This window comes from Cucurbita maxima, unplaced genomic scaffold, assembly GCF_002738345.1.
Source record: "Cucurbita maxima cultivar Rimu unplaced genomic scaffold, Cmax_1.0 Cma_Scf00011, whole genome shotgun sequence".
Taxonomy (NCBI): Eukaryota; Viridiplantae; Streptophyta; class Magnoliopsida; order Cucurbitales; family Cucurbitaceae; genus Cucurbita; species Cucurbita maxima.
The window spans coordinates 1,915,306-1,929,993 of NW_019272027.1; the positions used below are offsets into that span (position 1 = coordinate 1,915,306).

The 14,688-nt window shown below is 39.4% G+C and overlaps 4 protein-coding genes across 6 annotated transcripts in view; all 4 read left to right on the forward strand.

Moving 5' to 3' along the window:
* Positions 1-21: 21 nt before the first annotated feature.
* On the forward strand, positions 22-1,377 carry LOC111486573. The gene has a single exon (XM_023133745.1). It carries the CDS (start codon positions 22-24, stop codon positions 1,375-1,377), a length of 1,356 nt encoding a protein of 451 aa, XP_022989513.1.
* A 3,329-nt stretch (positions 1,378-4,706) lies between these two features.
* LOC111485995 (transcription factor GTE7-like) lies at positions 4,707-7,342 on the forward strand. Of its 3 annotated transcripts, none has more exons than XR_002718791.1 (4): positions 4,707-6,218; positions 6,316-6,535; positions 6,618-6,764; positions 7,326-7,342. XR_002718791.1 is itself a non-coding variant. In XM_023132980.1 (3 exons), the coding sequence occupies exons 1-3, from the start codon at positions 4,998-5,000 to the stop codon at positions 6,680-6,682; spliced, it is 1,506 nt and encodes a 501-aa protein (XP_022988748.1). In that variant the 5' UTR covers positions 4,707-4,997; the 3' UTR covers positions 6,683-7,175. The 3 variants fall into 3 exon arrangements, 1 of the variants encoding a protein (XP_022988748.1); XR_002718792.1 differs by lacking the exon at positions 7,326-7,342 and adding an exon at positions 6,866-7,175; XM_023132980.1 differs by lacking the exon at positions 7,326-7,342 and having other exon boundaries at positions 6,618-7,175.
* Positions 7,343-9,275: 1,933 nt separating this feature from the next.
* On the forward strand, positions 9,276-11,508 carry LOC111485958 (L-type lectin-domain containing receptor kinase IX.1-like). Its single transcript, XM_023132936.1, has one exon. The coding sequence runs from the start codon at positions 9,347-9,349 to the stop codon at positions 11,384-11,386; it is 2,040 nt and encodes a 679-aa protein (XP_022988704.1). The 5' UTR covers positions 9,276-9,346; the 3' UTR covers positions 11,387-11,508.
* An 843-nt stretch (positions 11,509-12,351) lies between these two features.
* LOC111485986 (methylmalonate-semialdehyde dehydrogenase [acylating], mitochondrial) overlaps positions 12,352-14,688 on the forward strand; it is a 13,150-nt gene continuing 10,813 nt past the window's right edge. The window contains exons 1-7 of the mRNA XM_023132968.1: positions 12,352-12,484; positions 12,576-12,670; positions 13,363-13,434; positions 13,536-13,697; positions 13,788-13,866; positions 13,993-14,147; positions 14,387-14,450. Of these exons, the coding sequence (XP_022988736.1) occupies positions 12,460-12,484; positions 12,576-12,670; positions 13,363-13,434; positions 13,536-13,697; positions 13,788-13,866; positions 13,993-14,147; positions 14,387-14,450 (652 nt within the window). The 5' untranslated portion in view covers positions 12,352-12,459. The remainder of the gene's footprint in view (positions 12,485-12,575; positions 12,671-13,362; positions 13,435-13,535; positions 13,698-13,787; positions 13,867-13,992; positions 14,148-14,386; positions 14,451-14,688) is intronic.

A 14,688-nucleotide genomic window follows, 5' to 3' on the forward strand; every position in this document is an offset into this window, starting at 1 on the left:
AAAATCTCTCCCTCCTCCGCCATGGATAGCTACGGTTACAACACTTTCCCCGAGTCCGGCGACTCCTCCTCTCGCTCCGCCGAGATCGACTCAGAAACCGCCCCTCCCTGGGACGACTCTGCCCAGCTCCAGAACCAGAACTACAAGGTTAAGTTCCTGTCCAGCTACGGCGGAAAGATCCACCCTCGTCCTCACGACAACCTCCTTTCTTATGTCGGCGGCGAGACTAAGATCTTCGCCGTTGACCGCTCTATTAAGTTTGCCTCCATGATCGCTAAGCTTTCGTCTCTCTGTGACTCTGACGTTACCTTCAAGTATCAGCTCCCCGGCGAGGATCTGGACGCGTTGATTTCGGTTTCGAATGATGATGATCTCGAGCACATGATGCACGAGTACGATCGTCTCTGTCGGGCGCCCGGGAAGCCCGCTCGGATGCGGCTATTTCTGTTTCCGGTTAATCAGAGCCCTAGCTTTGGGTCCGATGGAGGTAGGTCCGATCGGGAGCGATTTGTGGAGGTTTTTAGTTCTGGTTCGAGCCGTGGAGGCGAAGCGCCTAAGCAATCTGTTCCAAATAAGGTGGAATTTCTGTTTGGTTTGGATAAGAGTGGAATCGCGCCTCCTCCTCCGCCGCCTGTGGCGTTGAAATTGCACGATCCGGTGCCGGAGGTGGTTTCTCCGCCGATTGAATCTGTTGCTAGACCTGTTCCGGGAGATCGAATCACGGTATCGGATCCTGCCGTTCATCCGGCCGAGATTCAGAGGCAATTGCAGGAATTACAGAGGTTGCATATCAGCGAACAGGAGGAAGCCGCGGCGTATCGAAGGAGAGACTACGGCGGTAATTTCCACGCGCCGCCGGGATTCCAGAACCCAGCCTCATACTGGCCTGAAAAGCAGGTTTCCGGCGGACCGGACAATCCGCCGGTCTACATGATTCACGCTCCCGGTGCGGTTTATCACTCGCCTCAACATCCGATGGCTCGACCGGTAACCTCTCCGCCGGCAAATCAAGGCTACTACGCCGTACAGCGTATGTCCTCGAATATTTACCGCGAGCAACCGGTTTACAATGTCGTACAGCCTCCACAGCCGCCGTATCCAACCACTTCATCACCGTCTATGCCACAACAACCTTCAAAGGTCGCTGCCTATCCCAGTGGGGGTTCGACTCTGGCGCCAGACACAGGAAGACCGTACACCCAGGTGGCCTACGACAGCACCACCGGAAGACAAATATACTACACGGCCAGTGGAGCCGCCGTGGTAGCGCCACTGCCGCCGCCTTGCCAGGGGGTGTCAGCGCCCGTGAATGGCGATATTAGAACAGGAGCAGTGGGGCAGGATGGGAAGCCAAAGATTTCGCAAGGTCTTGTTTGAGCCTTTTTTCTTTTTTCTTTTTTTTTTTCTTTTTCGCTATAGTATGAATACTAAAATTTTAATTTCATGCTCTTTTAATTAGCTTGTATAATATCTATTTTTATCGATATGGGACCCACAATCCACTCCTTCTGTAACCTAGTATCCCAGCTGACACACCACTTGGTGTCTACTCTGGAATCTTACAATCCACCCCTTTTGGAATCTAGGGGTCCGGGGTCAGCGTTGTATTCTTCAACAATCGATGTGGGACCCCTCAATCCACTACTTACGAGGCCCAACATCCTCACTGGCACACCACTTGGTGTTCATCGACGTGGAATTTCACAATCCACCCTTTTTGAGGTCTAGGGGTTTGGGGCTCAGCTCGTTTTCCTCAACAATCGATGTGAGACTCCCCAATCCATCCCTTTAGGGCCCAACATCCTCATTGGCATACCACTTAGTGTCTGTCGACGTGAAATTTCACAATCCACCCCTTTTGGGGTCTAGGGGTCCGGGGCCCAGTGTCGTTTTCCTCAACAGTCAATGTGAGACCCCTCAATCCACCCCCTTCGGGACCCCAGCATCCTTGCTGGCACACCACTTGGTGTCCGTCCCTTTTCGAGGTTCAGCCTCTTCACTGGTACATCGCTCGGTATCTGGCTCTGATATCAATTGTAATGGTTCAAGCCCATAGCTAGCATATATTGTTCCTTTTGAGTTTCCCTTCAAGATTTTAAAACAAGTATGTTAAGAAGAGGTGCTTCGTTCATCTCTCGAGTTCACATGAAATCTCAAATTTTTTTATTAAAAAAATGGCTACGCTCATTATTCAAGTAATTCAAAATGAATTAAAATTTAAAATATTAATTAATTTGAAATTAAGAGGGAAATTTAATTTTCTTCCCAACAATTCTCATTAATTAAAAAGTAAAACATTTAATATTTCTTGTCCCTTCTCCTATTGACAAGTGTCCTAAAATGGTCTTTCACTACCTCACCTTCCTTTGAATTAAAGGCCAAGTTTGTGTCACTTTCTTATCTTGTTCTTCCACATCTTGAATTGGATAAAATAAAATATTAAATTTATGAATTTAATTTTTGACTTTGGTGACACATTATATCTCTTCATTAAATTATAAGAACAGGTTGTATAGTATATAGTTTAAATCTCATATGTTATATCCACTCATCAATTATATAACCTAATCTTATAATGTTTGTTTTTTTTAACTGTTATACAATTCAAGTCCACCGTTATCATATATTTGTTGGCTTTTTGACTGATGTTAATTAATTTTAATTAATTGATTGATGTTTTGATGATAACAAACGTACTCTCAATTATTACTAATTTTCAGTATTTTGAACTGGTTCACAGTATAAAGTTAGAAATCTCTCAAATCTGAAAAAATTACAATTGATACACGTGATGATGTGACATCTAAATCAAAATGATGATAAATCAAAATATGACACTTCTAATTTTGGAAGAGTAATCCATTAGAATTTTTCTTATTATTATATTTCTAAATAAAATTATTTTTACCTAATATAAATTTGAATATAACGGTTACTTATATCCATTTTTATTATGAATATATTATTATATTTATAATAAATTTTGAAATTTTAATTTAACTATTACTATTATTATATTATTATAATTATAATAAATTTTAAATTTATGATTTTTATTATATTATTATATTTAAAAAATTAAATAAATAATTCCTAATTTTTGCCGATCTCTTCTCTATATAAATTCATCAACTTCCCCATACTTTCATAAATTTTCCAATCCTCATTTGTTCATAGTCTCGATTGTTTGTTGCTCTCTAAAACCTTCCAATTTTATAATTTTATTTTTATTCATCTTATTCTTATGGGAGAGATTTTTTTTTTTTTTTTATCGTAGGGTGAAAAAATAGTTATGAGTGTTCCAAATTGTAAATCTATCATTTGAGAGAGTTGTGGTGTGCTACTACCAAATTCAAATACTTGTCCTGGTTTGATCCTGCGTCGGGGAAAAGATTGAGTTTGCTCTTGAATTCGAAAAAAGAGCGGTGTAGCGGTTTGACTCTGATCCGTGGAAGAGTCGAGAAAATTCTTTATTCAAATTTCCAAGAGGCGCTTGTGGAGTGAGTATGTCAAATTTGACCGAACCACCCTAAAATTAAGGTGTCATATTTTCTAACTCTTTCTCATTTAACTTCAAAATTATTATTGTGATTTATTAATTGTTTTGACTTGAATTATTTTGCTCCCGTAATTATCATTTTTACTGGTAAAAAGTTTCATAATTAGAAAAAGTAATGATGTTTAAATACTTTTATCGTTAAAACCCTATTCACCCATCTAGGTTGTCATACACATCCAACAATATTGTCTTATTTGGACTTTCACTTTCAGGTTTTGCCTCAAGATCTCATAACCGATATGACATGTTACGTATCGTCATCAGCCTCACACATTTAAAACATTTATGTTGGGGAGAAGTTTTCACAGTCTTATAAAAAATGCTATGTTCCCCTCTCCAACCTACACATTTAAAATAACCTGACACTCTTTAAATACAACAAAATAAAAAACAAATTGCCTTATATAACGCAAAACGTCCAAAATCGATTTAAATTTCAAAAGGCATGAAGTTCTAAGTAAGAATTAGAGGTGTGAGTCAAATTTTTTTTTAATAATAATTTTGATTTTTTTATTTACAACTTAACATGAAAATATTGAACTACATTATTATATTCAACGAATAAGATAAACTCGAGTATATAATATATAAATAAAAACTCATTCTCTAATGTTTTCGAATCATTCCCAATAAATTCTTATTTTTCATTATAAACAACATCTAAGTCAAAATTCAAAATTGGAAAAAATAAAATAAAAATTGTTTATTATTAAACTTAATTTAAATGAGTGGAATATATATGGTATAAAAAAACATATTTTTTAAATATTCGAAATTTAAAAGAGTTTTTTCGAATAAGATCTAAATTAAATATTTAAAATAAATTCGAAAGTCTAAATATAAATGAAATTAAAAAAAAATTATTTTAAATTCGGCGAAATCATAAAAGAGTTAAATATTTTCCCGGTCTTTTCCGTTCCCATCATCCAACGCTCCAAATTCACCACGCGGTAAACAACTCCGGACATCCACCGTCCATTCCAGCTCATTTGGTCAGCACACCGGGCAGCAAGCCACCGCGTATTCACCGCAAGATTAGTTGGTCGATCTTCATCGACGGCCATCACACTGCCCAAATATTACGGGCAGAACTCGAGTCCTTTAAATACCCCCCCTGCCTCTCATTATTCTTCATCTCTCACAGTAGTTTGGGTGAAGTGGTTTATCCTTAAACCCTAATTTCCCTTTAGGAAATTTACTTTTTTCCTTTCGATTTTTGAATAATTTTTTGGGAGTTGAATTTGGCGCCGAGGAGAGAAGAATCAAGTGCCAGTGGAGTTTCGTTTTCCCGCCTTCTGTTCTTGTTGATCCTTCGTTCTTGTTTCTTCGGTACAAATTTCCTCACCGGAGCTTTGTTTTAGTGCATCAAAACAACTAAACCAGTTAGCCGACGATCAAACGCAACGGCGGTGGCAGTGTAAGAGGAGGAGGAGTGTTTATGGCGAGAGTTCCGTTCTCGAACCTTAAATCTAAACCTAATACGAAAAAGAGGAAAACTAATGGTGAAATTAACAACCTCCAACAGATGGATGGAGGATTGGGCAACGTAACAACTCAATCACACTCGGATGGTGAGTCTTACATCGATCGTCACCATGGATCTTCGAATTCCGAGTACAATCAATATGTGAGTTTAAATATATCTTCGTGTTCTGGGAGGGATTTGGTTGTTCTTAAGAAACGTTTAATTGCGGAGCTTGAACAAGTTAGGAGATTCAAGAATCGCCTTGAATCTGTCGGCATTGGTTTCGGAACTAATTGTTTCAAGAAATCGTCCAAGACTAAGGAGATTAACAAGCGGCCGAAGCCGCTGCCTAGATTCGGTAGAGATTTGCAGGTTTCCAATTTGTTTGAAGTTAAGAATCTGATGAAGGCTTGCTCTCAAATCTTGAACAAGTTGATGAAGCAGAAGTATGGTTCGATCTTTAACAAGCCTGTGGATGTGGTTGGGCTTCGTCTCCATGATTATTATGATATTGTTAAGCGTCCTATGGATTTAGGGACTGTGAAATCTAAACTAGCTAAGAATTTATATGACTCACCGTTGGATTTTGCTGAAGATATTAGGCTAACCTTTAACAATGCCATGTTGTACAATCCAAAAGGTCATGATGTTCATGTCCTGGCTGAGCAGTGGTCGGTGAAATTTGAGGAATTGTTTCGCACTGTTAGTGAGAAGATGGGCGAGCTGGTGCAGCCAGACCTGTATGAGGAGGAATTGCAAGCCAGTTCTTGGAATCATGTAGAAGAGGCGAAGGTGAAAGCGCCATTGAGCTCATCGAAACCGCCTTCAATACAGTCGCCAGTGAAAACCCCGTCGCCAGTGCGGGCTCCTCAAGTGAAGCCTGTAAGGCAGCCAAAGCCGAAGGATCCGAACAAAAGGGAGATGAGTTTGGAGGAGAAACACAAATTGGGAGTTGGGTTGCAGGGCTTGCCTCCTGAGAAAATGGACCAAGTGATACAGATTGTGAAGAAGAGGAGTGGAAATTTGACACAGGATGGGGACGAGATTGAGCTTGACATCGAGGCAGTTGATACCGAGACCCTTTGGGAACTCGACCAGCTGGTGACAGATTGGAAGAAAATGATGAGCAAAGTCAAGCAGCAATCCCTCATCAGTAACAATGCAAACGCTGATTCCATTAAAGCGAATAATGAGGTAAATAGCTGAAGGGCATGTTTATTTTCTTTGATTTTTCCATATTTTGTTGGTTTGTCTGATGGGGTTTTTGTACTTTTTGCATTTTGTGTTATAGATATCATCTGCAAATGAATTGATTGAGGCTAAAACAGAGGAAAAGAAGCTTAGAAAAGGGGATATGGGTGAGGAAGATGTGGACATTGGGGATGAGGAGATGATGCCAGTGGGTGGTTTCCCTCCTGTTGAAATTGAAAAAGATGCAGCTGCTCATGCTAGCAGTAGTAGGTCTGATAGCTCAAGTAGTTCAGACAGTGATGATTCTTCCTCCTCAAGTGGTATGACAATTGTTGTGTGGATTGTGAGTCTGAATCATGGAAAAGCTTCTTGTGGCTAAATTATTTTCAATCTCTCTTGCAGGTTCTGATTCAGAAGGTAGTTCCTCCAATAGCGAATCAGACGGTGACGGCGGCGGTCAATCATAGGTGGCCAGTCTCTTTAGGATATATTACTAACAGCTTTCGGAACTAGCTGTCCACTGAAGCACATCAGTAACTAGATACTGAGGTATGAAGATAGATTATAAATCAGCTTCTTCATCATGCCTGAAAAAACAAAGGGGGATGAAGTTTCATGGTCTTTATGTTGTTTATTTTAATGGTTTTCAGATTGAAATGTGAAGTAAAAGTTGGGGGCTGATGAGAAGGGGAAGGCTTTTTGGAACACTTTTTGAGCTTGATTTGAATGAATGCGTGGGAGGTTCATGTGGGCGATAGGAGAATCTGGAAAAAGATAATTGCTGCTGATTTCCCGTTTTTTCTTTGAATTGAAATTTGTTTGTGTACAAATGGGTTGAAAAGGAGAGTAATAGATGTATTATTATATGGAAAATGGTAGTGACTCAATCCAAGTTCTCAAAAAGTCTCTGATGTTTGAAGGATCCTCTAACGTTTGAGTTGTAAATAGAATTCATTTGAATGATTCTCCAACTCCTGTTAAGTTTTCATGTTATTCTATTTTACATGTCGATAAATGTGACATAAATTTTATGTTGCTTGTTCCATAGGGTATTGGAAAGATTTCCATCCATGAAAGCTCAACCACATAGTTTACGCACAGTTTATGCAGAAAATACCATCAAGACAGTTGAAGATACCATCAAGACAGTTGAAGATAGGTCGATCAAAAGTATTTGCCAATACCATCAAGATAGATGAAGAGAGAGGTCGGTCGAAAGTATTTGCCAATACCATCACCATCAAGATAGATGAAGAGAGAGGTCGGTCGAAAGTGTTTGTCATGACAGTTTCAAGATGGAGAGAGTTTTGATCAAGTTGAGGTCAGATCAACTCCGAGTTCAAAGCAACAAAAACCAAAGGTCAAATCAATTTCGAGTTCAAAGCAACAAAAGCCAAAGGTCAGATCAAGTTTGAGTACAAAGCAACAAAAACCAAAGACCAATCAAGGATCCTATTGCTCTCATGGAATGAAGATTAGTCCGGCAGTTCATATGAAATGTTACTATCCCAACCAAGAAGATATCAAGCACGAGGAGGTGGTACGACCTCATGCAAAAAAGAATTTTTCAGCGAAGAAAGTAAGAGATTTTGTTAGAGAAGATGCGAAAAGTCAGGTAGTTTTCAAGAGTTCCTAATTGACTGGAAGAGGCTCCTCAATATAGTTCTTGAAGTAAGCATCATCTTTCTTACGTTGTGGAATTGGTGAAGAGTGTTGATAGAGATGTCAGCTAGTTGGGGTCTCAATAAGAATGCTAGTTCTTACTGATCATATGTTATGATATGAATATACCACACCAATTCGATAGAGATGTCAGCTAGTTAGGTGGGGAGGATGTCACAGTTATGCTTGCTCAAGGCGTGCTTGTGGCTACAGATGTCCTAATTATGCTTGTACAATGCGTGCTAATTGTGGCGGCATGTTAGATGTCCCAGGTATACTTATCCATGATGTGTTGTCCATGGTTGCATACTTGTTCCAAACCTTTCTTACTTGCTTTTATGGTAGATATGTCATTGTTGTGTCAATTTGTGGGTGTATGACTTGTCACAAAAATCATGTCTATACTCGTCGGGCTAGAATGCTCCAAAATGTACTTTAGAAGGATGTGACTAGTTGTCGATTCTTTGTTGTTGCTGTTGCTGCTTATTTGTTTTTCACTTATAACATTGTTTTCTTTAAAATTGTTTTCAATGTATTTCCTCATGTTTTCTAAAACATTTCTTTCAAATGTGACCTGAGCTTCGAGCATATGCGAACATTGTTTGCGAAATAAATTTCACTCGATTGACTTATTCGTTGGGTTTGAACAAGTGCTACACAATCGTTGTCTTGCTACTACAGGAGTGTGATTGTGACACGTTTCACGCACATAGTATTGGCATACTTGTAGGTTAGTGATTTGGTTGGTGTCTTTTTGGATTGGATCAAATCGCGATGGTTGGACCAGGTTGCACTTCGATTCTTAGGTCGTTGAAGGAGTTTAGATCTTTTGATTATTCGTTTTGGGATGTGTGGCTTCTCCTCTACCCAGTGCACACACAACACCACCCTTTGCCTGATGCGTATCACAAGACACGTTTCCTCCTCCTTCCTCGCACATGCATGCATTGCGATTTCTCAATTTTTGTTCTTTTTTTCTTTGAGCTTTTGTATCTTTTTCTATTGAACTCAAGTCACCAAATTTGTAGAGTTGTAATCCTATTTCATCATCTACACAAACAAATAAATGCATCCAAAGTTGACTAAGAATTCAAAGAAATATTAAAAAAATTTAAGATATTTTTAAAGTGGACTAAATCAAAGTTTTGAGGTTAATTTAATAAATTTTATATTAAAGACTTGGATTCAAAAAACGCGCCAAGTTCTTAAGAAGAATGGGCGACGAAACGGGGGAAGCCATGACGGAAGAACATTAAAAGGTGTTCCAATATTGACGATTCAATGTTGTTGACTAGGTCGCTTCTGGTGTTCTCAGTAGATTATGCTATGGATCAATCTGGTAGGTGGCTGACGAGAAGATCAATAAATCTTCAAATTAAAGAACCCTATCTGGTATATTTCTTTGATTATTCAGATTAGCCCTAGTTCATGAACTCTTTTTCCGTTTTTTTAATCGTTCGGAGTTCGAAATGTGTTCTGAAACTACAAATTTCACTGATAATTTGTGTTTTTTGCTGTTAATTTTCACCTTCTTCCATTGTTGCAGCTCCTTCGATTTCTCCTTCTCTTCTTTCCCCGATTCCACCAATATCACTTTCGTCAACAGTGCCGCAAGAGGCACAGTCCTCGATCATCCTTCCATCCGGCTCACCGATAACCAGATCGGTGGCAGGATCAACAACGACACTGGAAGAGCTTACTTCTCGCTGCCGATTCAACTATGGGATCCAGTCACTAACATATCCGCTGATTTCACCACTTATTTCGAGTTCGTGATCTTGTTTTCCAGCGAGAGGTCGAACGCCTCTGCCGGTGGAATCGCGTTCTTCCTAGCTTCGGAGAATTCGACATCGCCTCCTTTGAATTCCGGCGGCGGATGGCTAGGATTGTTCAATCAATCGAACAACGGTGATCCGTCGAATCAGATCGTCGCCGTTGAGTTCGATATTTTTAAAGATCCGTGGGATCCTAGCGATAATCATGTTGGTGTTGATGTGAATTCCATTGTATCCGTGGCTAATCGTACTTGGAGTAATACGATGGTCTCAGGAGACATTTTGGGTGCAAGAATCACTTACAATGGAACATTGAGGAGATTGGATGTTACGCTGAAAGATCCTCAGGTTCCAAACGAGTCGATTACATTGAATCTTACTGATATTCCAATTGATTTGAAGGAAAATCTTCCGGCTAGAGTGATCGTTGGCTTCTCTGCATCAACAGGTGAGTCGATCCCAATTCAAGCAATTAGAAGTTGGAATTTCACTTCGAGTTTGGATTTGATTGTTGAAACTGAAACTGTTGGGGGGAAATCCAAATTGTGGGTTGTGGGGCTGGTGTGTGGGTTGGTGGGTTTGATATCTGTGTCTGGTTTGGTATTTGCTGTTTGGTGGCGAAGAACAAGAAGGAAACAGAAAGAAAGAACAGAGGGAGATAGTGATGATGAATTTGAAGATGAAGAAACTGGCATGGTGGAGAATGTTGTTGATGATGAAGAGTTCATTAAGGGTACTGGGCCAAAGAGATTTTCATATAAGGAACTGGTTAAAGCAACCAACAATTTCTCTGAACAGGGAAAGCTTGGACAAGGGGGTTTTGGTGGTGTTTACAAGGGCTTTATCACAGAACTAAACATGGAAATAGCTGCAAAGAAGATATCAAGCAATTCCAAACAGGGCAAAAAGGAATACATCTCTGAGGTGAACATCATAGGCCGTTTGCGACATCGAAATCTCGTGCAACTCGTCGGATACAGCCATGAACGCGGCCATTTCTTACTAGTCTACGAGTACATGCCGAACGGGAGCTTGGATTCCCATTTGTTTGGGAAGAAACCTCGTCTCTCATGGCCTGTAAGATTCAAAATAGCTCATGGCATAGCCTCTGCCTTGCTCTACCTCCATGAGGATTGGGAGCAATGCGTAGTCCACAGAGATATCAAGTCGAGCAACATCATGTTGGACTTGAACTTCAATGCTAAAGTCGGCGATTTCGGTCTAGCTAGACTAGTCGACCATGGTCTTCGCTCGCCCACAACCGTCATGGCAGGCACAATGGGCTACCTAGCTCCAGAGTCCTTCCTAACAAGCAAGGCGAGCAAGGAATCAGATGTGTACAGTTTTGGAGTCGTGGCATTGGAAATAGCCTGTGGGAGAAAAACAGTGGAGCACCATGAAGAAGACGAAGACAAGATCAGCTTGGTGAATTGGGTATGGGGGCTGTATGGACAAGGAAGGCTGCTAGAGGCTGCTGATAAGGCATTGAATGGAGAGTTCAACCAAGAGGAAATGGTATGTTTGATGACTGTAGGGCTGTGGTGCGCACACCCAAATCAAAATCTAAGGGCTTCCATAAGGCAAGCTATTAAGGTTTTGGACTTTGAGGCCCCTTTGCCTAAGCTCCCAACACAAATGCCTGTGCCTATGTTCTATGCTCCCTCAGCTGCCAATGAGAACCCTTTTTCCTATACTTACTCTACAACCAACACAAACTCCCAATTATCTTTGTAAATTGTTTGATGAATTCCTTTTGGTTTGTCAAATCCTATGAAGCTTTTTCTTTCCTTGATTCATTTTTTCATATTGGTTTAGGATTGAAATTTGTGGGTAAGAACGTGGAAGTCTTTCCGTTACCTCTTTTTTTGGACTCTATTTTATAAAGGAATAATCTCTATTGGGATGAGGCATTTTGAGGAATCAAAAAGCAAAGTCACGAGAGTTTATGCTCAAAGTGGACAATATCATACAATTGTGGAGATCTGTGATTCCTAACATGATATCAAAGTTATGTCCTAAACTTAGCCATGACAATAAAATCTTCAAATATTGAATAAAGAATTGTGAGGCTCGAAGGTGTAGTCAAAGGTGACTTAAGTGTTGAACAAAGGGTGTATTTTGTTGAAGGGTTCTAGAGAAAGGAGTTGAGCCTCGATTAAGGGGAGATTGTTTGAGAGCTCCATAAGTCTTAAGAGAGGCAATTTGTTCGAGCGGAGGATTGTTAAGGATTGTTGAGGAAGGTTGGAAGTGAGTCTTACATTGAATAATTTAGGGAATGATCCTTATGAATTGACTCGATGTAAATTATTTGAGATTGGGCTAACCCATCTCAATTAATTGGGCTAGAGTCGAGCTTGAACCTAAAAGAAAAAAGACAAGACTACCCCTATACGGTCCAAGTGATAAGCACTCCTAATATTATCCTTTATGTAAATGCTGAGTCATGTCCTTACAAGCACTCACCAAAGTTTGTATTAATAATAACTTTTATTATTTTTATTATTGTTATTATTTATTTCGTAAATCGAATCCAAATCCATCTAAGACCTACATACAACAACGCACTCAACTTCTGATTTATCCCATAAAATACCAAAACGAAATCTCCACCGTTTGATCCTCTCTCCAAATCTTAATCAAACCAGATCATCGTCTATCTAACGGTCTAAAACCAAAGAGACCACCGCTAAACCTCGCACAGGATAATAACCCAGTTAACTAGAACATTGTCCAGCTTTTGTTTGTAAACAGCCGAATCTCTCGTTGGCGCTTGTGGGAAAGTGTGATCATCTTCAATCGGGGAGAAAATGTTGCAGTTTTCGATTCGGCGAGGTAAGGTTCTTGGATTGGGTTGAAATTTGTTTCTGAATTTTGGTTTGTTAATGGATGTTGCGTCTTGATTGTGTTTGGGATCATGTTGCAGTGAGGAAATTGAATGTTCTGAGGCCTCAGATCTTTGCTCTTGGCAATTCTCGATTCTCCACCTCTCCTGAACCGTCTTCCAAGCCTAATCCTCCGGTAAGGCAGCGTTTGGTTTCTTTGAGACTTCGTCGTTTTACCAGAAAATCTTTCATACGAAATTTGAATGCTCGAGAAACTAGCGATTTTGGATGCTTAGCATGTTGCACTGGTTTCCTCTTTTTCTTTTTTTATTATAGCTTGGTGATTATCTGCGCTTTTGGTTTGAATGAGGAACTCTGTTTGCGTTGTTTTGTTTCTGAGGAAGTCTCTGGACAGGACGGGGAAAGTCCGAGCCATGCTTTGCCTTATACTGTCCCCAATTTGCTTCGTTTTTGTGTTTGTATTTGTTTCTTTGGAGAGATTGACCTTCGCTGCCTTAATATCTGATATTGAGAGGGAATTGTCTGAAATAGTCTTCTGTGGCTCTTTATGTTCAGCAATTATATTGCAGCTAGTGAAAAAGAAGACGATCTATACGTTTTCTTAGTTTAATCATCAATGTAGTTGGCCTTCGGGGCCAAAACTTGTTTCAGCTTACTTTAATACGGAAGGTTGACATATACTTCATTTACGCAAATCTTTCTTGATTTATATATTTAATTGTCCATTGAAAGAATTCTAGTTTAAATCCTTTTTCTCAACTTATAACTGCTTCAGGATTGTGACATTTTGTTAATAACATTAATCTCTCCCTTATCTATCATTCCTCATTTAAATTCTTATCTTTTATCCTTTTTTTCTTGTGCCAGAGAGTTCCTAATCTTATAGGAGGGAATTTTGTTGATTCCCGATCCTCAGCATTCATAGATGTCATAAATCCAGTGAGTTACCAGCTCATTTATATGTTCTCTTTTCTATTTCAGGTTTGAGAATGATAAATATTTTTAGATATGGCTAAGAAAAATGTGCGTCTTGTTTATAGGCGACCCAAGAAGTTGTTTCTCAAGTTCCATTAACCACAAATGAAGAATTTAAAGCTGCAGTTTCTGCAGCAAAGCAGGCTTTTCCTGCATGGCGTAATACCCCGGTCACAACTCGCCAAAGAGTTATGCTCAAGCTTCAAGAACTTATCAGGCGAGATATTGTAAGTTTGTAGGTATCTTTGTTTTTCCAGAAAAGGAATATTCTAGATTCACTTAAAAAAATTTGCAATTTTTCGTTTTCTTGATTTCAGGACAAACTTGCTCTAAATATTACTACAGAACAAGGAAAAACATTAAAGGATGCGCATGGAGATGTATTCCGGGGGCTAGGTTATAATCCTTCACCTCTTAGCTGCTCCCTGTCTACTCTTGTGATTATGAGATGGGAAAGTTCATTTTGTTATATGACTTATGCTGAATGTTTAATATCAAACTGAAATGGCTTATCTTATGTAGAGGTTGTGGAACATGCATGTGGAATGGCTTCTCTGCAAATGGGGGAATATGTCTCTAATGTTTCACATGGAATTGATACGTACAGCATCAGAGAGCCTCTAGGCGTTTGTGCTGGGATTTGTCCATTCAATTTTCCAGCCATGATTCCCCTATGGGTTAGCCTGTTATTCTTCATAGTTCATTGTTATTCCAATGCTTATAATGTCAGCTGTCGTTATATACTTCATTTTTTATGTGAAAAACTTGCTGCTATGAAAGATGTTTATCCCCCAAAAATAACTGTAGAGCTATTTTCTTCATTCCGTACTGATATTATAACTTTTTTAAGCTTTGCCTTTTCTCATGATAATAGACTGACACATAAGTATTTGTACCGTGGGATGATTCTCTGCAGATGTTTCCAATTGCTGTTACATGTGGGAATACCTTTGTTTTGAAGCCTTCAGAAAAAGATCCAGGTGATCTTTGTTTTTGAATTATTCCCCAAATAACTTTAATACGAACTGGGTCCTTTTTTTTTTTTTTTAATACTTTTTATTGTTTGTTTATTTAATGAATACTAGCTTGGCTTTGATCTAGTAGGGATCTGTATGGGGTTTTATTTTTGGCTTGGGGACAACCTTTATAAGGCTTGTTTTTGTTGAATTTCAACGAAATCAGTGAGAAGACTTTCATCTCCCCCCCCCCCCCTTCCCC